This window comes from Astatotilapia calliptera, chromosome 10 (assembly GCF_964374335.1).
Source record: "Astatotilapia calliptera chromosome 10, fAstCal68.1, whole genome shotgun sequence".
NCBI lineage: Eukaryota > Metazoa > Chordata > Actinopteri > Cichliformes > Cichlidae > Astatotilapia > Astatotilapia calliptera.
Window position 1 is genome coordinate 5,143,041 of NC_137431.1, and position 25,441 is coordinate 5,168,481.

At 39.5% G+C, this 25,441-nt stretch overlaps 2 protein-coding genes across 2 annotated transcripts in view; one reads left to right on the forward strand and one right to left on the reverse strand.

Moving 5' to 3' along the window:
* Positions 1 to 4,143: 4,143 nt before the first annotated feature.
* On the reverse strand, positions 4,144 to 12,737 carry tmem218 (transmembrane protein 218). Its single transcript, XM_026183202.2, has 3 exons — positions 12,265 to 12,737; positions 10,301 to 10,403; positions 4,144 to 4,590 (listed from the first exon to the last, which is right to left on the reverse strand). The coding sequence occupies exons 1-3, from the start codon at positions 12,372 to 12,374 to the stop codon at positions 4,456 to 4,458; spliced, it is 348 nt and encodes a 115-aa protein (XP_026038987.1). The 5' UTR covers positions 12,375 to 12,737; the 3' UTR covers positions 4,144 to 4,455.
* A 3,242-nt stretch (positions 12,738 to 15,979) lies between these two features.
* The window catches only part of pknox2 (pbx/knotted 1 homeobox 2), a 122,124-nt gene continuing 112,662 nt past the window's right edge, over positions 15,980 to 25,441 (forward strand). Inside the window, exon 1 of the mRNA XM_026181038.2 lies at positions 15,980 to 16,094. The gene's annotated coding sequence lies outside the window, so the exon portion shown is untranslated. The remainder of the gene's footprint in view (positions 16,095 to 25,441) is intronic.

The following is a 25,441-nucleotide window of genomic DNA, read 5'->3' on the forward strand; positions in this document are numbered from 1 at the left end:
ATCAAATGTCTACCTACTGACTGATGAAATGCAGCGTAACAGTGTCTAAATATGGAGATCATCTCATAAACAGAATAACTGGACCTATTTTGATCATTCTGAAGCTGAGGCTTATAACTTTCAGAAAATGCACAAGAACAGACAGAAAGTTATTTCATTTCGTCAGATTTCAGAGGAACCTTTATTTGGACTGCTCAAAGGCACATCTGAAATATTATTTTAAGTTCACATGCTCAATTGTGAATTATAACACCAGAGGAATGCTGCGTCGCTTGACAAACAATAGCTTAAAAAAGGACAAAATGGGTACAAAGGCTCCTTTTTCTCTCACTGCTTTGCTTTAAAGTGACACTCCCCCCCTCCCAAACACACACACACACACACATCCCATACCACCATCAACACCACCGTACACTCCCTACCCAACCTCCCACCAGCCAAGTAGCCAAGCAAATTTGTAGTTGCCTGTCTGCACAGTATGAGTCTCATACATCATCTTGGCTCGCCCACAAGAGGCAAACAAAAGTACCAAGTCAACCTTGTCAGAATGTTCTGCTTGCAATTCAAACGCAGTCAGTTCGCCTGCTTTGAGTGGCCTCCCAGAGTGCACAAAGAATACACTCCTGATTTGATTTGCATTACATCAACCTATCAACAAAAACAAATGGGCTTCCAAACAGAGAAGCACAGATAGGTAGCAGTTTGGGCCATTTTTTTCTGCTCTGTACCAGTTCCTTTCAGTATGTCTGTAATTTGTGACAAACAAATCTCAAATTGTGACCAATCTCAGACATATTCAGTGCATTTATCTAATGCCTGTGATGGGCCTTTCATTGCCTATGCACAAGTCTAAAAATACTGCGTGAATAAAAATAAAGAGCTTTGCCAGAAGGCTGGTTATAAATATTTTCAAGTTGACTGGAAACTCTGCTCTCCGTCAGACCCGGACTGCACTGTACAAGTGCACCTGTCACTTGTGTTTCCTACAGAAAAAAGTTATCTTTATACTTTCTGTTACGACCAATCATACATTGTATAGAAACACCAGAATTACTGGGAATTGCAACATCTTTCTGATGTGCGTTTTGTTGGCCTTCACATCAATCACCACCTCTATCCTGACAAATGTGTTCATTTCTGGCTTTAAAAAACATCCCAAAAAGTCAACATGAAGGATCAAAGGTTGTTTTGTGACTAAAAATTGTTCCTATATTACAAAAATACATTTTTTAAAATCCCACAAACCCTGGAATATCAGAATATGTGTGCCACAAGGCAGTTAAAAACTTAAAGCTGGCTATATATAGCCAACAGAATGGAGACTGAAGAAGTCACTCAGATGAGTGATGAAACATTTCTCCCACTGAAAACACCAAGTCCAGATGAACACAATCAACTTTTTGGAATAGCTTCTAAAGATCTAGATAAATTCAAACATAGGTGACTTTGGTAACAACTAAGCATGTTCTGTGCAATACCAAGGCCACCCGTGTGGCCTTTGATCTCTGCAGCCATTGCCTTTCTACACCCAGCTAATATTCAATAAGGTCTTCAGCACTGTCAGAATGGAAAATAGGCCAAGCTTTGGCCCTCAAGGAGATGTCATGTCCAAACAGCAAAGGGCTGTTCGTGGGCAACCTGACCCCCAATTTGGGCCACCATCCTCTTACCAAAGGAAAGAGCTATGCATTAATTCATTCCTGAGCAAGAGGTAAAAGGCTAAGTCCACACTAGGATCTCAGTTTGAGGATTTTGCCCCCCTAGTGTGTATTGCAATTATAGCATCCCCTAGCGATATACAAAAGTGCACAATAGAGCACAACCAGGCAGTGCTGAGAAAAAAAAGCCCTCTTCTTGGCCCCAAAACGGCATAGTTTGTTGCTTGGGCGACAAGGCTTTGGTTCATTTTCACATTCTATCACAAACTCTCTCATACCTCAGTGAAAGCCGCAGACAGTGAACTCTAGTGTCTTCAACAGACACTGCCAGACACCCATGTTGGCAAATCAGTCCTTATCTAATTCAAGACTTTATAAGGACTTAAAATGACCCTGCTTGTGTTTCCCTTCGAAAGTCTCATCAGGTTTTATTTACCAAACTTGCTGAAAGGATAGCAAACATTGCCATCTGCTTGATTTAACACGAACTGAATGTCATTCTTTTGGGATAAGTGCATCAACTTTGCCTGAAATCTTTAATGGATTGTGAATGTTGTGGGAGCTAGGTGGGGTGGTGACAGTGTCCATATCACAAACAAAGATGGCTAAGGATGTGAAGGGCAAGCCAGAAGTTCTGCTTGAGTGCATCTAAATGCAGGATCTACCCCAAGGAGAGCAACCAGCCCCTCTGCAGTTTCAAAACCATGCTCACACCTCTTTGCCCTTGCATAGCTTTCTCTTTCTGTATCTCTCCCACCCCCCATCTCTTTATATGTCCAGCTGGCTGCGCCACAAAGACTGCATCTCCCAGCTCCAAATGATCCTTAAACCCCCACATCCTTTGTTCTGCTCATTTTCCCACTCCCCAGAGATGGAGTTTAACAGCAAAAATTAAAATGAGGAAAGGATAGAGGATAGAGAAAGATTAAAAAGGTGAGGTAGAGTGAGAGGGTGTGTGAAAATGAGAGCCAGGGAATACTGGCTTCTTCAAGGCCCAGACTTCAGGGAATGTAAAACCTTGAGCGTGGAGGCTGCAAAGGCAGTGAGGAGTTGGTGTAAATACCTTTTGCATTATGACCTTGAAACAGAAACTGCAGCGGAATATTCTCAAAAAGACCATTCTGTTGATAAGTAAAAGGAACAGATCCAAAAAGTTTTCAATCAAGTTAAAGTCAGCCAGCTAAGCCTCTTCTTCAATTTCACTGCTTTTAAAGACACTCGGTGGCACTTTCTACTGGGGCTAAGATCATGTTTTGCGGTATTCATGCGGTCAATTACAGCCAACAAGTCCCTCCAGGTTGAAAAGATTTCGGATCCCTTACCCCACCGTGATGAAATCCCCCCAGTTCCCCAGGTTGTGCGAAATCATGCAGTGGATTGTTATGCAGAAAAAGGACCATAGTATGGAGATGTGGGCTGGAACTAATAGGATTGGTTTTGATTCATTAGATTCTCTTTCATCGGCCTGGTTGGAATTCCACTCCATGTCTCCTCAGGCTTCACACTTTTAAAATGGAGGCGGGAGGGGGGTAAGTGTTTATAATTGAGCCTCTGGACTGCAAAAGCTCATTACTCTATGGAATCATCCGCTTATTGCGACCCTGTGGAATTGTGTGAATGCATCCCCCTGTTCTTCAATGTACTGACAACACTTTACACGATATGACATGATTGACTTATCCAACACTTACATTTAAATGTGTATTTAGAAAATCTTAGTTTAGAAGAGTATCATTGCTATCCTCAACAGCTAATCTCCAAGAGCGTGTCTGGAGTCTTTTTTTCCTAACCCAACTTTCTTTAATGTCTGTTCAACATCAGAGCACTCAGTCCACGTCTGTGGTCACTAGACACTGCAGCAGCAAAATCCTCCAACAACCAGCCTGCATCACGATCAGTTCTTGGTGTTCCCTGATAGCTGGGCATGCTTATGTTCAGCAACTGGTGCTAGGTTAAAGTAAACCCAACTGGCCTGTTTTACAGGCAAAAAAAGCTCTGCCTAATATAGTTACAAGGTTATGTTTTGCATTGCGAAGTCTAATTATAGTTTGCCTTGTCCTATTTAAGCTTTTTCAACTGTCCAATTTAGGAACGCTTCTCTGGAAAACACAAGTCATATTACGCCAGCATACATTTGAGCTTTAAAGCAAAAGAACAAAAGGCAAAAATAATCCACACAGTACTTTTTTGATTGCCAAATATATAATCCATGACTTCTTTTCTGGTTATCAGTCAAATTATAGACTTTTTTTTACTGGCACCACATGAATCAGATCCTGTAAAAACAAGCTAAATAATGTGGTATATCAACAGTCGGTCTGTTTGAAGAACTTCCAGCTTCAGGCAGCTGTAAATGGCAGATCGTGGAAAATTGAGCAATTTTCACTCTGGGCTAAATGTGCATCATGTACCATCACAATTATCAGTTACCGTACTTTGAGAGTACTGCAGAAATTAATCAGAAGCAAAAACTTGAGAGTCATAATCACATACTTAATTATTTATTTATTGTTGGATGAAAAAGTTGAATGACAAAGAATTACTGGCTTGTTCCATACATGCATCAAAATTTAAAGGATGTGGTCATTACTTGTGCTAAGTGATACAAAATATGAAAACTTGACCCAAATATATCAATTTATATTGTTGTATACAAAATCATGAAGACACAAACAGCAGTGCTAAGACAAAACTGGATCTTCCATTCACATGTGTTCCACAATCTATTGTGAAGGCAGGCTGGGGTCTTCAGGACTTGTCAGACTGGGTAAATCAGCCTGTGATTCAGGCGCCAACTCTAGTGTGTTTTTAAGGGCTTGGCATACACGGGTTCCAGGAAATGAAAGGGAAGCAGCACAAAGAATGCCACCAGAAAGATGGTGCTCACCACAGCCAGAAGCACGTAGCGGCCGATGAACAAGGTGTCCACTATCTACAGAGCAAAATAAAGTAAATCCATTAGAAGTTTGTAGTTTCTAGTGTATGGAAAACACAGGGTTATACATAAAGTTCCTCTATTAGCCACTAGATGTCATGGCAGGGCTTTCATAAAGGCTCAAGTGCAAATTTCTCAGTGAGAAATCAACTTTAGAAGGTCACTCATTTAACATTTCTTAAATTGTTCTATGGATAGTAAAACATTATCTGGATTTCTTTTTGTCGAGTTAAGCTTAACCTGGCTTTCTTTACCAACAACCTCATGACTGCTGTCAACTATGGAGGCAGAGCAAAATTGAGCATTTGACAGGAAACACAGTTTGATTTGGCTTCAGGTGGCCGGAAATCGCTGAATTCCCCAAATCGGTGCTGGATTTATTTATTTTTTGCAATTTTCACATTTTTCCCCCCAAATTCAGATTGCATTGCATATTCTGGCACAATCTGTGCTTTCACCTACTTCAGACAAGTTTGATGAGTGTTGTAAGCAGTGACATGAAGAACGATGAGCAATAATCAAGAGCACCTGTATCAAAGGAGTGGGATGGACTAGCATTTGTATGGTGCTTTCTAGTCTTACTAAGCACAAACCACTGCTCCATATGCTATACATTTTCCCTTCATATACAGAGCAAATATGGCTCCACAATAGCTTTTAGTCTCTCTTTATGAAGAAGTGCTGAAAAAATGACTTGAAGTTTATTAGTATCTGTCAAGCCCTATTTGTTAAAAGCATCCATGGAAACAACAATGAGATCCTTGAACAGTAAAGCCTTTTCTGACAACTACATCACTCCATAACTCAGACAAGCCTGAAACATTTGGTTAACTGTGATGCTATAAATACATATAGTATTCAAAGATCTCTTTCTAGTTAATTTGGTGTTGGTGAACATTCAGTTTAGTTCGTTATATGGCAGATGGGAGAAAACCATGATGCAGGCTGTGACTCGCAGGCATAGAGACAGATCTATTTCTTGCTGGCTCTGGCCTACGCTCACTCACAGTGGTGAACACTTTGTGTGTTCACAGTGTTCACCACTGGCTGGCTATTAAAGGCAGCAGGTAGTACAGTATTCAGTATAAAGTGTGATATAGTGTGACCTTCTATGGGTTCAGCCACTTTTGGGTTCAAACAGTAGACAAAAAATCCCTGCTGTACTCTTGTTTCTCTTTGCATTTGGAAACGATCATTTCCCCCATACTAATAGTTCACTATCTGACACTTTTAGTGCAATAATTAATTTGATGTAATGCACGGGTGTCTGTGGTAAATTGACCTCCTTTAACAGACTGCACAACAACCAGCTGCACTTTTTCATATTAAATGCTGTCTCTGAGTCCCTGCTGTTACAAAGCTGCCATTATATAAGCTTAGAGACTCTCATTAAAAGAAGTCCTGTGCACATTTAGAACTTATCCAGCCACACAGCCCGTTATTATCTTACACATAGAAAAATGATCCCAGATAGCATAACAAGAAAATCAGTTCAATAGGTGGAATAGGTTGAACATGCTGGAAGGGTCATGTCACTTTAAACCACTGGCCGAGAATTGGTCATCAAACCTCTGATGCTATGTTTGTTCACGGAATAAGCTGTGATTGAAAACATGTTTGTTGTTTCGCTCTCACACAACTTAATGCTGATTCGGGCTTCTCTTTATTTTGGAATCCTGCTGTTCCCTATCTAGACAGATGATCAGCAGGGACACCAACAACACAGCACTGCAGCTCACCCAAGCAACATGTCAATTAAGAGATGTGAAGCGAGCAAGATGCAGGGCTCAGAAAAACAACACATCTGCCACACTGATGATGCTGTTTCGTGGATAAGGGGAAGTTTGGATTTTTAAAATTTGCCATCAAAAAGATTCATCAGCACGTCATTAATGGCTGCATGTTATAATTTGGATCATGAATACAAGAAGACAAACGGAGAAAACGCCCTTAAGCTAAATAATGGGAGGAGAGCTGCAATTCTACTGCAGTCTTAAACAGGATTTCACAGAGTCTGCTGTGAAATGAGAGAAAGTGTGTGCGTGTGTGTGTGTGCACGCGTGTAAACCCACTGGTGTGCATGAGGTGGGGTTGATGTATGCTGTTTCTTATAGGTGCATTTAACACATCTCACTTTTTAATTTGCCAATTACGCAGCAAGCAGGAGCCCAAAAAGCGGCCCATGTTTTATTAATGTGCCACAGGACGCACAGTGTGAGCATGCAGGCGGTGGGGGAGGTGGGAGAACTATGGGGTGTGGTACAAACCACCCCCACTCCTGCTCTAAGACTGGCCTAATTGGCACTATGATATTTTACTTTTCTTTAACAGGAGGCTAGACATTCTTTTCTCTCACTTATCTTTCTGCTTGCAGATAGGTTACAAAGTTTTGTGTGTCTTTGTGTGTATTAGCTAAAAATGAGTGTACATCACAACATGATACAAACACAAAAAGTCACTAACTGTGCCCAGTAGATCAATTTATTACCTTAACATGCATATCTGCCTTCATTTAAATACCGTTTTGGATCCTACGGGGGAGGGTAGATGATCTGTTTTCTACAGGTGTTACTACATACTCCAAAGAACGGAGATGAAGACGTTCTTCACGCCTCTTTTTCTTCTTTTCTTTTCTTTAAGCAATTTGCGTCTTGCTATTATAATATTTGAATTCTGGTGGCATCTTTCTGTTTTGAGGTTTTTGTAAAAATGATGATGAGAGAACCCTTTTTAGGACTTGATTTTTTAAAAATCTTTATCTCAAATCATGGGAAATAATGTGCGTCTCAATAATGACTTGAGAAGTAAGAAAACCTGTGTGTGATAATTAGTCAGCATAGGTTCATTTTATTTGGAAACCTTGTACAGAAATCCAGGAAGTCTGATTTTGCTGCCTCCCCCTCTCTCTGTTGTTGGTCTGGTATCTGCCTTTGCACAAAGGATATAAAACATGAGCTGGCCAGAATGCTGCTCCGCTCTGCTATTTCTATGGGGTGGCAGCTTGCTTGGCAGATCTAGCCGGCTTATTGGCACGACCCCGAGGCAGCATGGGGGAGTGTTTGTTCTGTGTTGCTGCTGGTCTAAGATAAAGCAGACCAGGCCTTTTACGACAAGCACATGCACAGAAGTGCACACACTGACACTATTTACAGGCATACAGTGTTGTGCAGATACTGCCTTACATTACAGTAAAATTAAGCTTTCATTCTGCATCGGCTGTTTATATACACTCACTGCATCTTAAGCTAAGTAGAACGTAGATCTTTAATTAGTACAAATGAATGTAGCGAATGCTTTACTTTACAACCCTGCATGATCAGAGTTTTGCCATTTAGAACTAAATATAACTCACCTTTCTACATAATAACACCGTCTATGATAAAATTGTCTTTGAGAATTAGGATTGCAGGCACTATAATTAACTGAATAAATAACATAATGTATTGAACATGAGATAAACATTCAGCTAAAGCTTGCTGTTAATTTGTGGGCTCTAAATCCTCATTTTTCCCTCTGCACCCAATATATTGGCTGGAAATGAATGCCACATGGCCTTACATCAAGACTGATGACATCGCAGACCCCCATCATTTCTAAATGAACTACATTATGTTGTCATTAAGCAGGAAACACAAGTAGGGACACACCAACTGTAAAGTTCTGGGACCTTATTTATTTAAAAAAAAAAGTACATCTGATTTCTACAACACATGTACACATACCTGCATGCATTGTTCTCTTAATAAATCTGACTCCGACTGAACCAGGTGTGGATGAACCTACTGATCAGGGGCTCTTTTAGTCACGTTGCCTTCTGTCTGTGACAGTGCAGGCATTATGCAGTATTACGTATGAGTGTCACCTCACTACTTCCATGCTTACAGCAATCAGACTCTCTGAGCCACAACTTTCTATTATGATTAACTAAAACTAAAATAAAACTAAAACTAGATGTTGAAACAAAGGATTTTAAATAACTAAAATAAAAAACTAGATTCTTAAAAAAATTAAAACAAAAAATTCTGTGAACTTGGAAAAGGAAGTAAAATAAAATTTAAAATTAAAAAAGGAATTGATGGATGTGTTTATTGCGACTGCTGATGTCTATAAGACTGTGAGTCAACTGCTCGAAAAAAGCCATTATACAGAGTTTTTTGTAATAACTGTACTGATTTTCTGAACTGAATTGTACTGAACTATTAAAACCAAACCAGAAGCAAACATTTTTTAATAACAAAAACTAAACAAAAACAAGCAAACCATACTCTGGCAGGCTAACTGAAACTGAGCAGCCTCCTAGTAGATCTACCTCTGTTATTAGTTTGAAAATCCTACGTCACTTTGTTCTCAAGTTATCACATTTACAAATTTGCTTGTCCACACTGCCCACCTAGCAGGGTGACAGCAGTATCAGCCTTTTACAGTTGAGGGATACTAAAATAAATTTAAAAAATACAGAACTATTGAATGTCTAGCCTAGCCCACAATATCATAAGCACTCAAATATATATGGTGTAGTGTAAAGAGTGCTGTCAGTGGCTTTATTGCCAAACTATAAATTTATAGTGCATAAGTGTGGGTTATAACAACATAAGCTGTTCATTTAAACCATTTGTCATGGCCACCAATGACTGGCTCTTTCTTATTTGCTCTAGGGCAATGTGATTCACCTCTTCACCATCTTTGTTACCAGTTTACTTGTCTGCAAAATATTCTTACATGTGTGTCACTCTTTCCATACCATGTGTTTTCAAAAACTGCAATCTCTGTGTGAGAAGACATGCAAGTTTTTATACGACATTACACTGGCCAGCTGAAATACATCAATGTGAAAACATTTGGATACCTCAGTGAACATTCAGCGCTTTATTTAAAAAGGTTTACATGTTAATATCTAATCTTGTTTTTATTTATCTCTGGGGGAAAAGTGCTTTAATCACAGCTAAACAACAAAAATGAACCTTGTTTTATGTTCTAACTGAGGAAAGGGTTACCCCACCACTTAATAACCAGTTTTCCCCCTTTGACTTGGGCTAAAATAACTTCAGAGACGCTTTTTGTAGTCATCCAGCAGTCTCTGACATCAGTCTGCAATATAGCAGAATACCATCAGTGGTGGCAGACTCTCAATAGTCATCTCAACAATTAATAGGTCTTTACAATGCCACCCCAGGACTCTCAATTTCTTAGTTTTCAACCAGTTCTTGGTGGATTTACTGGTATGTTTTAGGTCAGTGTCATGTTGCAGGATTCAATTCTGCTTAAACTCTTTAAAGATGCCCTCAACTCATAGCCTCAAATTCAGCTACTGGTGAAATATTATTAGTGAAAATCAGCAATATTTACGTCACCGGAAGCCACTGAGATGAATATTGTTCAGTATGGTGGATAACTGCAGTACTGATCTGTGACTGATCAATCAATGCATCCCTAGCTAGGTTTTATAATAATAGCAAATGTGTTTTTGTTTTAATGAATACATTTTCAATAAATGGTATCGTGTTCTGTGTTTTCCTGACATCGATTTTGCAGCAGATTTACAGTAAAAACTAGTGAACAAAATGATGAGCAAAATCATACTAATTATTATTCCAGGTGGCACATGAGACTTGGAGTCGAGTTGAGTTACCCAATAAACAAAGATACAGACACTGACACACTCTTTAATATTATGTTAATGTGTCTGTGATTAGTGAATTAAGCTCACCTCTATATCTTTGAAAGGCAGAGGTGTCTCTGGGCTGCGGGGGAAAAACACCAACACCAAAGTGATCGTGAGAGCCAAGAGGAAAACAGGAAGAACTCCTAACCTGAGAAGACACATGGGATTCAAAGACAGAGGATTGAGGATGAGGTCTCCACTACTGAGTTAATGATCTGTAAGGCATGCAGGGTTACCTGGGGCTAATGTCATCATAGCCAATAGCAATCTAAACAATGGCAGCCTTTATTGTGGTTTTCAAAAGTTGTTAACTTTCCAATCAAGTAAATAGCACCATGTTTCACACATTTAAACTTTACTGTAATTGCACAGTGTTTGGTGTTACAGGAGTTCAAATTTTACTGACTTTAGTGGTATAATGGTCCAATGTTGAGTAATTTCACAAATGTTAATCAGCAGGGAGTGCAAGGTGTATCGCTGCAGCACTCAACCAGTGACGCAGCGTGTGTTTTGATGGAAAAGTTGATTTTTGCTGGTCTCACTGAGTAGCCTATAAAGCAAAACAATGTCTCAGCATGTCTCATGGTGACTGTGCAAAAATCCCTTCCCTTGGTGTTAATTAGATTGTTTTTGAGCACTTAACACCTCCTCTGTCCCTCGCCTCCTCTCAAACACCCAGCTCCAGCCCTTAATGATATTTGAGACATTATAATTTTTGTAATTTTAACCCAGCTGACGGGGGTGGGACGTGGCCGCAAGTCAGTGAACTAATAATGGCATTAAAGCATTAAGTCAACATTATCATACGGTGCTTTTCTCCAGGGACCAAAAAGCAGGTATAATAGGGCACTTAGGAGGCAGAAAAAGGAAAGACTGAAATCTGGAAATGACTCTACGAACTATAAATTTGGGGACAATGACTGGTAAAGTGGCTAACAGAATAGAGAGACATAAGGTAGATATATTGTGTGTGCAAGAGACCAGGTGAAAGGAATGCAAGGCCGAGAGTATATTGAAGTAGGAGTAGTCATGAAGGATGAGCTGCTTCATTGAAGGGGGGGGGGGAGTAAATGTATAGAGACAATCAGGAGTTGCACCGTGTTTTTTTTTTTTTTTTAGATCTATAGAAATGATATAATAGGGTTCCAAGAGAGGAACTGTGGTACTGCATGAGGACGTCAAGAGTGACAGAGAGGTATGTGAGGGTGGTGCAGGACATGTATTACAGGTATTATAGGGATTACAGATGGGTCTGAGCCCCTTCTTGTCTGCATTGGTGTACGACAAGCCGACAGACGAGGTCAGGCAGGGGTTTCTATGGACTATGATGTTTACAGAAGACATTGTAATCTAAAGTGAGAGTAGAGAACAGGTGGAAAAGAGCCTGGAGGGGTGTAGGTGTAGACCTGCTATACATCACATACATCTGGCTGTAGAGACGCCAGTGCTAACAAAATGACAGGAGGCAGAACAGATGGTGAAAGAGTTGAAGATGCTGAGGGTTTTTTTTTTAGGAGTGACCAGGACGGACAAAGTTAGAAAGGCACGCCTGACAATGTTGGGACATGTACAGTGGAGGGACAGTGGATAAACTGGACGAAGGATGTTTCAGATGGAGCTGTCAGGCAGGACAAAAAAAAAGATCTTCGGCTTCATGCATGTAGTGAAAGAGGACTGAAAGACAGAGGAGGATGGTAGGGAAAGGCTGAAATGGAGCCAGATAACCCGCTGCAGGTCCCTAAAGGGAGCAGCGGAAAGCAGAAGACATTTTTTGGGATTACACTGTGGTTACTGTGTGATGCAAAAGTATGCCGAATTTACAAGGAAGCCTCATTAGTGGTTACAACGTGTTATCTCCTAGGTGCACTGGAGCCCAGCTATGAGACAAGTGGCGCGCATTTCAAGGAAATGCGGCGCCCATTGAGATAAATGTTATCCCGGCTTTTCGTTATAAATATTCCTATATTCCATCAGAGTTAAGCCTGTGTGTGTGCTGTTATGCCACTCACTTTGCGGACCCTGGCGCTCTCAGCAGCAAAATCCCAAACACAAGAGCAACAATCCAGACCGCCACAATAACGAAAACGCCGGTACCGACTTCAAGGACAGTATTTGCCATTTTAAAGCAACGTTTTTAAGGGAGCTAACTCATCACACCGAACGCCCAATCCTTTGTATTTATGAAAAATGCTAATTGTACACTTAACAACGCTGTGCGGTATCGAACTACCGACAGCTGCAGCAGCTAAAGGTAGTCGAGACACTGCCTTACAAGTAAGTTCGCTGTCTCTACTAGCGCTGAGACAGAAGGCTTTAAAATATCAGGCCGACACAGTTGCGAACTAATGTTGCCAGCTAACTCGCCATTTCTCACATAAAAACGAGCCGAGCATCGGTTAAGCCTTTTATTTTTTTTCTTAGCATCGGTTAAGCCTTCTCTATGGCTTCATCTGCTTCCTGGTAACAACAAACTGTAAGGTAATTGGGTAAATGAGCCAGACGACTAACCAATCAAATGCGTCGTTACTTAAGCGTTAAGCCCCACTGTGAAGCTGCCACACAACACCAGAGAAGAAGTAGAGCCTTCTTATGCGAATGTCGAACTTTACCCCATTTATTCCGAGGAAGGGTCCCATTTTACAGCCAGGTCCTTGCATTATAGCCAGGCCACGTTTCAGCGCCTTATGTTAGGTTCGGCTCACTGAGGTAGATTTCCTTAAAGTTTATGAACCGGCGGTGTTTGAAACACTCATAAAGTCTTGTATGAATACTTATCTGAAGGTATCCCCAGAGTAAGCCCAAAGGAGTATTAGTATTATTCAGTCTTGCACAAAACACATTTAATTCAAGGGATTATCACACGTGTCCATAAAGTATCCCGCCGTATTTTAAACTCCTGTTTTTATTCGTAACAATATTCTGCTCCTTGATCTACAAAGTGTATTAATAGTAGTGACTGAATGTCTCACGTGCACTCCGAGCTAAGATTTATCATGGGTAATATTCATGGTGACCAACAGGGGGCTAGCCAGGTCCGCAATTCAAAGGCATGTGCATTCTAGCGCGCGTGTGTGAGAGAAATTATGAATATGTCGCCTTATTAGATATTTACATTTTTTTTAGAGCAGTTTAAACCGCTCTTTGTGTTTTGCCTGTGCCTGCCTGACTTTCCATCGGGCGATTTGATCTTTTCTACACTTTCACTGCAATCAAACAGATTAAAGCAACTCCTGATTGTATCAAAGTGTCCAGGAAGGGGCGATTCTGGGATTAGACCTTGAAGGGGGCTCAGCCCCCTATCATAATGACATGCACAGACTTCCTTGCAATTAATATTAGCGGAATATTCTGTTTGTAAACATGCGCTGCTGTCCTTTTCCCCTTTACAACCCTCAGTTCAAAGGAATGCACATTACAATATTACCTTCAAAGCAACCCAATTAGTTGGAATGAATAATCACAGTTTTCCATATGAAACACCAGTCTTATAGCGGGCAAACTGAAGGCAAAGACTCAATTGTGTTCAATTGTTGACCAGAAATGACCACGGTACATTAAAGAACTATACAAAGCAGATATGAGAAGAAACATGCACAGCCTTTTGTCACTCTCTTTTTTTAGTCTCTTAACCACGTACAGGCAGTTCAGTTTACTTCAATTAAATTGCAATTAAAATTAAAACATTTAAAAAAAAAACATCACTCTGCCACCCCATACACCTGGAGTTGGTAGAGTTTATTTTACACTAAAGTTTCCAAATTCATGCAAACCCTTCATTTATTCTGCAGGAAACATGATATCAGGTCCCCTGATCCAAGAGTGGAGAATAGATTTGTAATGGCATCCATCCTGTTCAAGCCATGTTTAGCGATGGGAACCCTATTCAGTTCGTATCAATTAATATGTTCTATTTAGAATGTGAAATCATTATTAATGAGTGTGAGCAAAGCAGAAGCTACCATGGCTTTGTAACTTTTGTTGGCTTTCACTACATATTCACTCTTAGCTGTTTTCTCTCTGTCTAGAGGTCTGCTTTGCTGTAAACAAACACTGCACCCCGATTTCACCAGAACAGAAATAGGAAATTGATAAAGCACATGCATATATACCAGCAGACCTAAGGCTCAGAAAGCTAAAATTAGCTAATAGACTCTAACAATCTAGCCTACATTAACATTTTTGATGGTAATGACCCTGTTTTATCAGGACAATTTACACTTTTCCTTGCATGTTTACATATTTAGGTAATGTGTGTTTTCAATCTTCACAAGTGAGTGGTGTCGTGGAATGACCTCTTCATCTTCTTTCTGTCAAAATAACACAAATCTATTAATAAAAATCCACACTGTTGATGTTGAAGCATGTATGAGTGCACTGTAACATCATGACATTAAGAACACTGGATATCTAAATCTGTGCTTGTTATAACCTGCACTGTCTCCAGCAGACCAGGTGGGAATATAAATGCAAAATTAGACAATGATAACAGAACATTTTTTAGGGGTTCTATGTCCAAATTCAGGGGTGCTTGAACATTCCCGATAAAGAAGGTCTAAACTCAGGTCTTTTCTGTTTGAACGAAGAACTGTAATCAGTGGTAAACCTGAACAAGTGAGGATATAACAAAAAGAACGAGGATAAGTGGAGCTGTGGTGACTACAACTGAGACATTTAACATTGAAGCAGCTACCCACAGCTGTAGCATAGCATAGCATCTTTATTTATAACGCACTTTACATCCAACAATGTTGGCCAAAGTGCTACAAATATAAAACAAAGAGAAAACAGTTTAAATTACATATAGAATATCTTAAAATTAAAAATAATATAATTAATTAGAAACATATTAAGAGACATCAACAAGTCCTGCTGTGCTGAAAGCCGAGGTAAATAGATAAGTTTTAAGACGTGATTTAAAAACAGATAATGAAGGTGCCTGTCTAACATGTAAAGGCAACTCATTCCACAATTTTGGTGCTGCCACAGCAAACGCCCGATCCCCTCTGAGCTTACGATTTGTCCTGGGCACGCTCAGGAGGAGCTGGTCTGCCGACCTGAGGGACCGGGAAGTTATGTATGGATGAAGACGCTCAGAGAGATACAGAGGGGCAGCATTTGACAAACACTTAAAGACAAATAAAAGCAGCTTAAAATGGATCCTAAAATGTACGGGCAGCCAATGAAGTGAATATAAAACTGGGGATTCCTGTAGGGATTAGAACAGCAGGAAATCAACACGCAGTGAATTAGGTTTCTTATACTAAAAAGGTTCAAGCTTGCCTGTAACTGGACACACTTTCCTGACAAAGGCTGTCATATTATGTTTGTATAAAGACCGAAAGCACAGAGGATGACCGAACAGATGTAAGTCACTTTACTTTTCAGGTTTATAACAGAGTCCGCCCGAGCTCAATGAATGTGGTCATATATTAAATCATTTGAAAATGTCATTTAAATGTTCACATTTTTGCGTTTTAAGCTGGTCCAGACTGATTCTCTTGATTCAAAATCAACTAAATTCTTTAGATTTTTTTATTGAAATGAACTGTTGTTTGCTGTTGTGGTTACTGTGATTGTTCTAAACGAGTTGCACCACCGTAACTCGACCGCAAATGTCAATGCGCTCTTCTTGGAGGTTTCGTGTGTTTGGAGCCCTACACCTGATTGCGGTATTTCCCATGGACACTGGAAGGCATCAGCAGCCCGGTGTTGGGAAAACGGGGAGCGGAGATGAAGATGGAGGTGGGAGGGGCCTGACATGACTGACGTCAGCGACTGTGTGGAGGAGTATAGGCTGTGCTGTCAGCCCAGTGTCAGTCTGATGAAGATTGGCATGCAGGTAAGCTGTCATTCATTTTCAATGTCAGTGCATGGGAGCAGGGCTTCAGCACTCCAGCGTCCTTTTTCCCCCTTTCCCCCCCTTCATTACAAAAGGCAGGACATTATTCATACAGTCAGACAGCCAGCCAGGCCAGAGTGAGGGAGAGAGAGATAGGGAGGGAAAGAGAGACAGAGAGAGAGTGAGGGAGGGAGAAAGAAAAAAAAAGAGAGAGCGAGAGACTGAGGGAAGGGAGGGGGCCTAGAGGAGGGGGTGAAAAAAGAGAGAGGGAAAGGAGAGGAGAAGCATTTTTGTGCTGGACTCAAAGACCAGTGGATTTTTTTTTCCTTTGCTTGATGCGGCATTTGGATTTTTGAAATTGTCGCGGTAATGTTTGTGATGCGGTTATCTCAGATTTTTTTTAAATGTATAAAGCGGATGTTTTAGTGCAAATGTAATAGTTTAAAGAGAATAAAAGCAGTAAAGCGTGCAGGAAGCTGGCGTTCTGTTTGCTTTGATTTCTTTGTCAAAAAGCTTCGGAACGCCTCATCCCATTCTAATTAATCGCAAATTAACACTTCATTTTACGGCGTGTCTGTAACGTGCAAAAGGCGTGTTGTGTTGTAATGTAATGCAATTTTCTTGATGTTGAAGTTTCGTTGTTGCGCTGTTAAAAAGGCTTTTATTTTGACTGACCGAGTTAGGTGAGGTGTAAATGGGGGGTGTCATGTAGCACACTTGCAATTTGATGTAATTCACTGAATTTTATTATTATTTTTATTAATGCTTGTGAGTTTTGCGTGTGTAATTATTTTGGTTTGCAGGAAAAATAGATGGTTGCATGTTTTTCAATCTCAAACTGAAAAAAGTGAACTATAGTTACCTTTAAAATTACATTTTTTTGCTGATGACTTACAAAAGTACCCAAGCTTTTCAGTGAAATTAGTGTAGCAGCAGTATTTTAAAGTAAAACAAACAATATATAAAGCTAAAATATTACATGTAGTAATTTAAGTTGTCCTCATATAGGGGCATGTTTGACTTCTTATTTTCTCAATCAATGTTTGACTGAAGTGAGCTCTAAAGTTTACACTCAGCCTACCCAGCCCTGCACAAACCTCCCTAGTCTGAACACTGGCCCTCTTTGTGTGCCGCTCACCACTTTCTATTTCAGATGACTTGTTTATTCCACAATTGCTTGAATGACGGTTTTGCTCACCGTAGAGCTTGTTTGACTGGCACAAAACACTGTCTGCGAGACAGCTAGTTTTCAGCACTGCTAGCCTGTATGATTTGACTTACATCCTTGAGTTAGAGAGGCCCAGATTTGCTGGTCTTTTGCTCTGTCTTAGTAGTTTTTTTGAGTCAAATTCAGCCAACTCCTGTGTTCCTTTGGGCAGTATTTCATATAGGCAGGCGCAGATTTGATAAACACATGTGACTTAAAAACAGAAACGCTTTTCTTGATATAAAATTTAAACTGACAACTGACACAGTTGTTTTCTCTCAGTGGTAAAATGCTCTGGCTATACAAAGCTAACTGAGGGCCTAATAACTAAGGCCATAGTGTGAACATCAAGAGTACATTAGCTTAATTAAATATGCCTGAACCATTTGTTTACTAATCATCTGCTTCCCTGAGAAATCACGATGGCGATTTGGACCACTTTAGGTCCCTTTGTCAGACACATTCACCAGGTGCAAAATGCTGAGCATGAAATCCCACGAGGGGCTAAATTTGCACCCACTGTGAAAGTAAACACTTTGTAAGATACTGCTGTTGTTCTGTGAATTGCTGTTAAAAGAGCAAGAGAAGCCCTTTTACCTTTTACACCGTTCAAATCACCCTTTGTCAGTAGATGATTTACCTGCGAATGGATCGAGACGGCGTACACAAATACGCAAGCACACGAGTTGATACGCATCACTAGTCACCCTCAGAGATGTTTGTTCTTTGTTGTTATGTACCCCACGCAGCTCTACATATTGTCAAAAGGCGATAATGCCAATTTAGTTTATCCACCAAACCCTGCTGAGATCTTAATTGATGATTTGTGTCATTGGACAAGCAGCCCAGGGGCACATTTAGGGCTGCACAATACTCCGGCACCATTTGCATATTCCCATTCTTACTATATGGGTAAATTACATGATGAGATGTGATGCTGTGCATTCCTACAGCTTTTTGGGGGATAATCACTAATAAAGTGAGTCAGTCACACTAAATGAAGGAAGTAAACAGAGCGAGGAGAGCATATGTTACAAACCAATTTAAGCATTTATGTATGGCCATAAAGCAATTGAGGAAATTAAACCATGAGCGAATGTCTTGTCATTTTCTTCGCCTTTGCTGCTAATTCCTCCCTGCATGGTGCCAGTGGAATCATTTTTGGAGACAGTCTTTTTCCTTTCTTTCTCTTTTTTTCACAGGGTTTCTTGTAAGACTAATAGGGCTTACTTTGCAGGAGTCTTTTTTCTAGCAATCAAATTGTGAAATATCTAATTTGTTGTTTTTTTTGAGGGCCCGGCTTTTTAAAATCAGGCTGGAAAAACAGCGGCTGTTTTGAATTATTCATAGGGTTTTAGTCTGCTGGGTATCCTCAGCGAAGTGAATATAGCTCCTGTTCTGGCCCATGAGCAAAGTGATGTAGTCTAGTTTTCTCATGTTCGATAGCGCGGCAGTTCTTTAGACAATTGTGTTGCGCTGCATGTTTTGGTCCTGTCTGGGCCCTCGTAGGTCATGCCCACTAAGCCTGCTTGATCCCTATTGCTCTCAGGAGGAGGCAGAGACCTTTTTATATCGTCAGATAGCACAGGTTAAGGACAGCCCTTGCATGCTTACCCATGCTCATTCCGCAGCCAGTGCTGTGCTGGCACGGCTCTAAGTAAGCCACCGGGGAGTGGGCTTCGGAGAGAGATGGATTGGCTTGATTTATGCTTCAAGAGGAACAGCAGGCAAATTTAGCGATTCTCCATATAGTGTCAACATTACAGACTTTGTTTCTGGAAAGACATAAACAAACTATAATGAATAGGCATGTTGATTAGAACTGTAATTTAATTTAAAAAGGGAATCAGGCAGTAACGGCATACAGTACTGCTGAAATGTATTTTAATCTAAACGCTCAACAATGAAAAGAGTGTGAGGCAGAAAAAGCGATTAAAACATTTTACTTTAATAACAATAAATAAATGATGTAGTCTGAATAGTGGTATATAACCCCATAGTAATCAATAACATTTTGACATTTATATGTAATTTAACATTTTTGCCCCATAATTGCATCTGAGCACAATTGTAGTTATTTTCATTTTTATTAAAATAGCAAACAGCAGTACATTTAGCTGGTTCCTCCCCAGTGCCAGTTGGTGATCGGTATAACAACAGACATCCTCTTAGTGCCTTAGCAATGAGTGTTTCCAGATGTATGTCTTGTAGAATTTACAAATAACTGCAATGCAAAAGCAAACATTAAGGAAGCATTTTTAAGATAAAGTTAGTGAGAAAATGTGAATTAATATATATTTGATACCATTTACACTTCATAGTCACTTTTTTAAGGCAGTCATTACATTACTTACAAGTCTTGATGTAAAACAGTATTCCTAATGACTATTTAAATGCATAGATTGTTTTGCTTCGTTTATTTTTTTTAAAATATGAACTAAAAGTGATTCCATTGCACATGAGCATGTGGAGGATTACATACTTGTCTACACGACACAGGCTACTCTTTTTTTTCTTGTGTTGTTTTACTCCACAAAATGTTATTACAATGTTCTCTCAGTATAGCACTGCTCATCTCCAGCTGGAAAAAAGTAAGAAAAATCCATGTCTGCCTCCAGACTGCTATTCACTGAATGATAGTGTGTAGCACATTCAGTTTACCCTGCAGATCGTTCTTAAACTTTTAGAAATACTCTTCTTCACATAACAATCACAGATGTGTGCTTGAACAGTGAACACGACGGCATGGAAGGAGTCAAATAAGGGCTTTAGTCATTAGATAATGATTTTAGCATCAGTTCTCTGATTGCATTCCTTTTTTCAGACAGAGGAAATGAAAGCCCAGCAGGGACACATTCCCTAAAATGAGTCAAAGTTGTGGCTTAGAATGGAAAGTCCAATACAGCTTAGTTTTTCCACCAGCAGCAGGATGCATGTGCATTGTTTACTGGGGGTGAAAAGTATTTCAAAGATTCTTCAGAAACAGGCTGCGGCCTCTCTCTCACGTCGTCAGTATTCAGTAGTGTTAATATCAGCTGCTTTTGATGTCATTATTTTTGCAGTGAAAACAATTAAAACATAATATTTTTAGACATTGGTGCTTACTATTCAAAGATCAAGCGTGCAATCAAATTAGCTACAGCACATTATATATTCTGCATTTGAAGACCTTTAGCAAGACTCTGAACCTCATTGTGCCTTTGCTTCTTATCTCTGGTGGAATGTAGATAATCCGAATAAATGAGTAGAGCTTCTCACAGAGAAATATGAATCCTGCCAGCAAATCCTGAATTTATTATATTTCAGAGTCCTGGTAACAGCTGAGCTGGGTGAGGTTCAAAATATTTGATTTGAATTCAACAGTAGATCACAGCAGAGTAAATCCGACCAAGTACTATGTGGCTGCATATTGAGAATGAATACATGAATAAATGCATTGGCCAAAATGCTGTTGCCACTTTTGGGAATTTCACACACTGCAATATTCTATAAAACATATTTAAGTTTCCTCAGAACTGTTACTTATTTTGATGAAGCCATCTTCACACCATGCACTGATACAGAGGCAGGAGCTTCAATTAGCCTAATGCAACTATATTGATGTCGCTTCAAAAATTGCTGTTTTTATTGAAACTCCAGCGTCTTTTTACTGCAGGTACAGCTCCAGCTGGTTTTCGGCACTGCAGTGCAGTTGCCATTAAGAAAAGCGTTGTCTCCTCTATGTGATGCAGATCTGCTTTTATTAGTTTTACAACCAGGTACACAAGAATTCAGGCTGTTTCTGTGAGCACTAAGCTATCTCAGATCACTGTTGTTGTTTGTTTGTTTGTTTTACAGCTAAATTAATATACAGATGAAAAAAAACCCAACACATTGAGATACAAGGCAATAGGCAAGAAGATGAGGAAATTAGCCTTTTTGAAATGGTGGTTGATGATCTTTAGATATCAGCTTCCTTTGATTGTTGGCACAGCAGCTCATTGAAGTCTGCTGCGCTGTGAATAGAAATACACCAACGCTAAAGCTGTGACCTCCAAATGGCTATTTACTGGAGTACACTTCCATTTTCCACAGTCCTCTCCAAAGATATTATTCAAGTGTGTTGCTCTTTCTGCCACTCATCTGAATGTTTCAGCCTACTGCACTCTAGGACACCATTGATCTGAAGGACAATATTTTCACTCAGTCTATAGCTGTTCCTTTATTCTTGGCATTAGAGTTGAACAAAAGCAGTCGTCTCTTCAAATCCATTTGTATACTTTGCTGTTAATCTCTAAGAGGTCTTTGAAGGCACCCGGGGAAATTCTTGTTAATGCACAAGTCGTTAGTTAAAACTGTGACTTATCAGCAGACTAGTAAGACTAGTAAAGACATTATGCAGTGGCAAGGACACAATGATTTGTCCCAGTGCTTTTTAGTAATCGTTCTTATTAGCTGCAAATGACTTCCTTTACATAGTCCAGTACCCTGCTATAAAAGTGCCATGATTTTATGACAGTACAGGCTTGAGTCGAGGCGCATTTCATTTTCCACAGGAAGGCTATATCTGTCACAGTGTTTCACAAGACTTGTCACTCCTAAAATGTGAAAGGAGCACTACACTCTTTCATTCCTGTATTATATTTCACTAAACATCAGCCATCTTGGATGTCGAACTGCTGCTAAATTTCAGCAGCTTTTTCATCCAAAGGGATGCTAATGGTAAAGTAGAAATAACATTTTATATATATAACTACACGGTAACCTAACAAAATGGCCAGTCCCCTAGCAACTACATTCATAAAATGCATTATGTTAAATTATTAACTATTAACTATATACATATGAGTGAAATACTGCATTCTGTCATCAACACTATACATGCTAATATTGACTGGTTTTGTAGACAGACATGTCTGATATAGGTGTTCTGTCATTCATATTTTTTTTTCTATTCCAGGATTGCAGTGATTCATCCAGTAACTTGAATAATTCGACTATTAAAAAAAATCCTCTATGAAAATTCTTTGCTTCATGCTTTGTTTAATCCAAGGCTCTGTAGCATTTAGTTGTCACCACGGAAATAGTTGTTTCTTATTAAAAACTTTACTAGAAACAGTCAGCAGGAGTCCGTGATCAAACCACATCTTTAGCAAGCTCCAATATCTATACGATATTTAAATGAGCTTGCTGAAGGCCGACTACAGGCGTCATGCTTTCTATTGTAGTGATACCAGCAGCAAGCAGGGGTGTACTAAACCATATTTAAGGCTTTTACATCATTTTTTCATATTTAAAGTAAACAAAAATATCTTAAAATATAGAATTAAAAGTGGTTCTTCACAGGCTGATAAAAATGTACCTGTGCCAGTAATACTCTGAGCCTGTGACCTATTATTGTTAGGGTGGACACAGAATTGTTATTAAGATTAATCATCAGAGCCTCTGTTTTCAGTAACACACACACACACACACACACACACACACACACACACACACACACACACACACACACGAACGAACATCAAAAAGATGCAACATAGAACTCTGTTTGCCTCGTACTAATGTAAGAAAGCTCTCCAAGGAGAAAGAGCAAAGGCAGTTTTATTTTATGCCTTAGTTTAGATTTCATGTAGACCTTATTTTCTTTGACATTACCGCACTTACGATCATTTATTTATTTTTGCATTTAAGAAAGTTAACAGCTTACATAAAGACAATGAAAGGCTTTAGTTTTTTGACAGATGTTGTATGCAGATAAACTATTAAAAACCTTAAAATTTTTAAAATGGAAACCACTGAGAACATATCCGATTACTCGATTCATCTATGGAATAATCAACAGAATATCCAGTTGTTAAAATAATAATAATAAGATAATAATAAGCTGCAGCCCAACTGTTATCCGTCTTCAACAAGCAAAAAACAAAAAAACAAAAACCCCACAAAACCAAGTGTCCATCTCATCGGTCAATTCACCATTTCCCCCCACCAGCATCAGACCATATTTCAAATAAAACTTGTTTCCATCCTCTGCTCTTGTGCTTCTTTTTTCCAAGTCTAACAATAGCCGGCTGTAACGTCCTGTAATTGGTGAAAGGCTGAAACATCAAAAGAAAAATAATAAATCATGGATGAGTTTGATTTGGGAGCCACCAACATTTGACCATGATCCACTTCTCAGTCCACTGAGGTCTCACACTTCATTTTTGGTTGATATCAACGTGGAAATTCTCAAAGTCGGGACTAAACAAGTTGGGTGTGGAAATAATTAACCGAGTCTTATTAGTCAGAGTGTTAGATATGGGGGAAATGTGTAGATGTAAAAACCTGTCTCACTTTAAAAAAAGACCAAGTATTTGTTTTTTAACTCACCCTCACTTAGCCTCAATTCTGATGCATTGGGACAACTCTTTAGCGTTCAGCTTTCAACATGGAAAACAATAAAAACCTACAAAAATCTGTGTTAGGTGGGGCGATGGATGACATAATTACACACCCTCTAAAGAGAAGAAAACAGCCAGACAGGAGTTCTCCTGGGAAACTCTTCTGTTCTCCTGGTTTTGCACTTTTGTTTTTAACTCCACATTCTTTCTTTTTCTGTTTGGTTGGGTTTAGGCACCAAAATAGCTTTTTCGGTTATAGAAGGAAAAACCACAGTTTGAATAAAAGTACATAGTTTTACAATGCTAAACACACATTACTGCATTAAGCACTTCCTTGATTACCACTGTCCAGTGACAATGACAAAACATGAGTTTTCAGCTCATAAGAGTAATCTCCTTTCCATGATAAAATATTCATTTTGGTGGTTATGTTTTGGAGAAAAACATGCAGATTAGAAAGATCGGGTTTTTGCGAACTTATCAAAGAGTCCAAGAATAACTTGGAAAGGACAAGTCTATTTATTAATGTGGAAACCTGCATCTTTCCTAATCTGAACCAGAGCTTTTGGGACCTAAACCCCACCACACTTGGGAACCAATATGATAGATCTAGAGTCAAATTGTCCTTTACACACCCCAAGCATTTACAACAGCCTTATTCTAAAATTACATATTGAAAACATGTTGGTGAACTTATTCCTGGCAGTATATTGAAAATGATGTCTAAGAGATGATCAATGATTTAGTGAAGTCAACCAAGAACAGTCTATTCATACTCCTGTTGAACTTTAACTTAAGGCAGCAGTTAAAACTGGCTTTATGGTCCATACGTCTTTCTTGTTTTATTTGGACCAGAGAATGACCTGTTTTTAGAGAGCTGAAGTAATCTTCTTTTTCACTGCAAGCTTGTAATAACATGGATTAATGCCCCTAAAAAATATCCATCAAAAAATCCATGAAAATGTTTTCCAAACATCAGCTGTTCATATGAAATGCATGATATGCAGTAGCTTCCGTCTTAGCCGTATCCATCGTCCTTGCTCTCTCCTTTCCTCACTTCATTGCATTTAGAACATTATGACTTTGCTGAGTGTGTAAGGAAACATGAGCACCACTGACATTAACCTCCAGTTTAAAGTGACAGAGCACACAGAGAGCCAGTCCCTTTGTTCAGACCTGTGTGTAGTTGAAACAGGGCGGGATCGACACTGATGGAAATGGAAATTGAGCTGATTTGAAAAACCTGTCGAAATTGATGCAGTATTGTTTTTAAAAGCTGTCTTCTGGATGGTTCTGGACTCGTGTTTGGCCTGAAGCTTGGACTCTGCAAATAATTATGAGTCAGCTACAGGAGTCCACAGGAGACTTGGTCCGGGACACGGTTGACGGTTGATGAGTGTGACCATGACGTGTGCACTTCTGAGTCACTTTCAGTTGGGTTTTAGTTTGAGGTCAGAGACAATAGTCCTCCTTTACATAGCACAAATTTTGCAATTAGCACCTGTTTTAAAATTTCTCTTTTTCCCCCATTTAATTATCGTTCCCGTATCTCATTATTTTGGCCTGCAGCAGTGACTCAGTCAAGTTTGGTTCTCATTTAAAGACATTACGAGCAACCGTAAAACATTTCTTTCTCTGTGTGAGCATGCCGACACATTAATCCACATTCAGCACCGTTTCCAGGCTGCCACATTCCGTTACATAAAAGTTTAATTCATAAGAAGATTTGAGCCAAAACAGTCACAGAGAAACAAAATTACTGCTGAGTCTCTGTT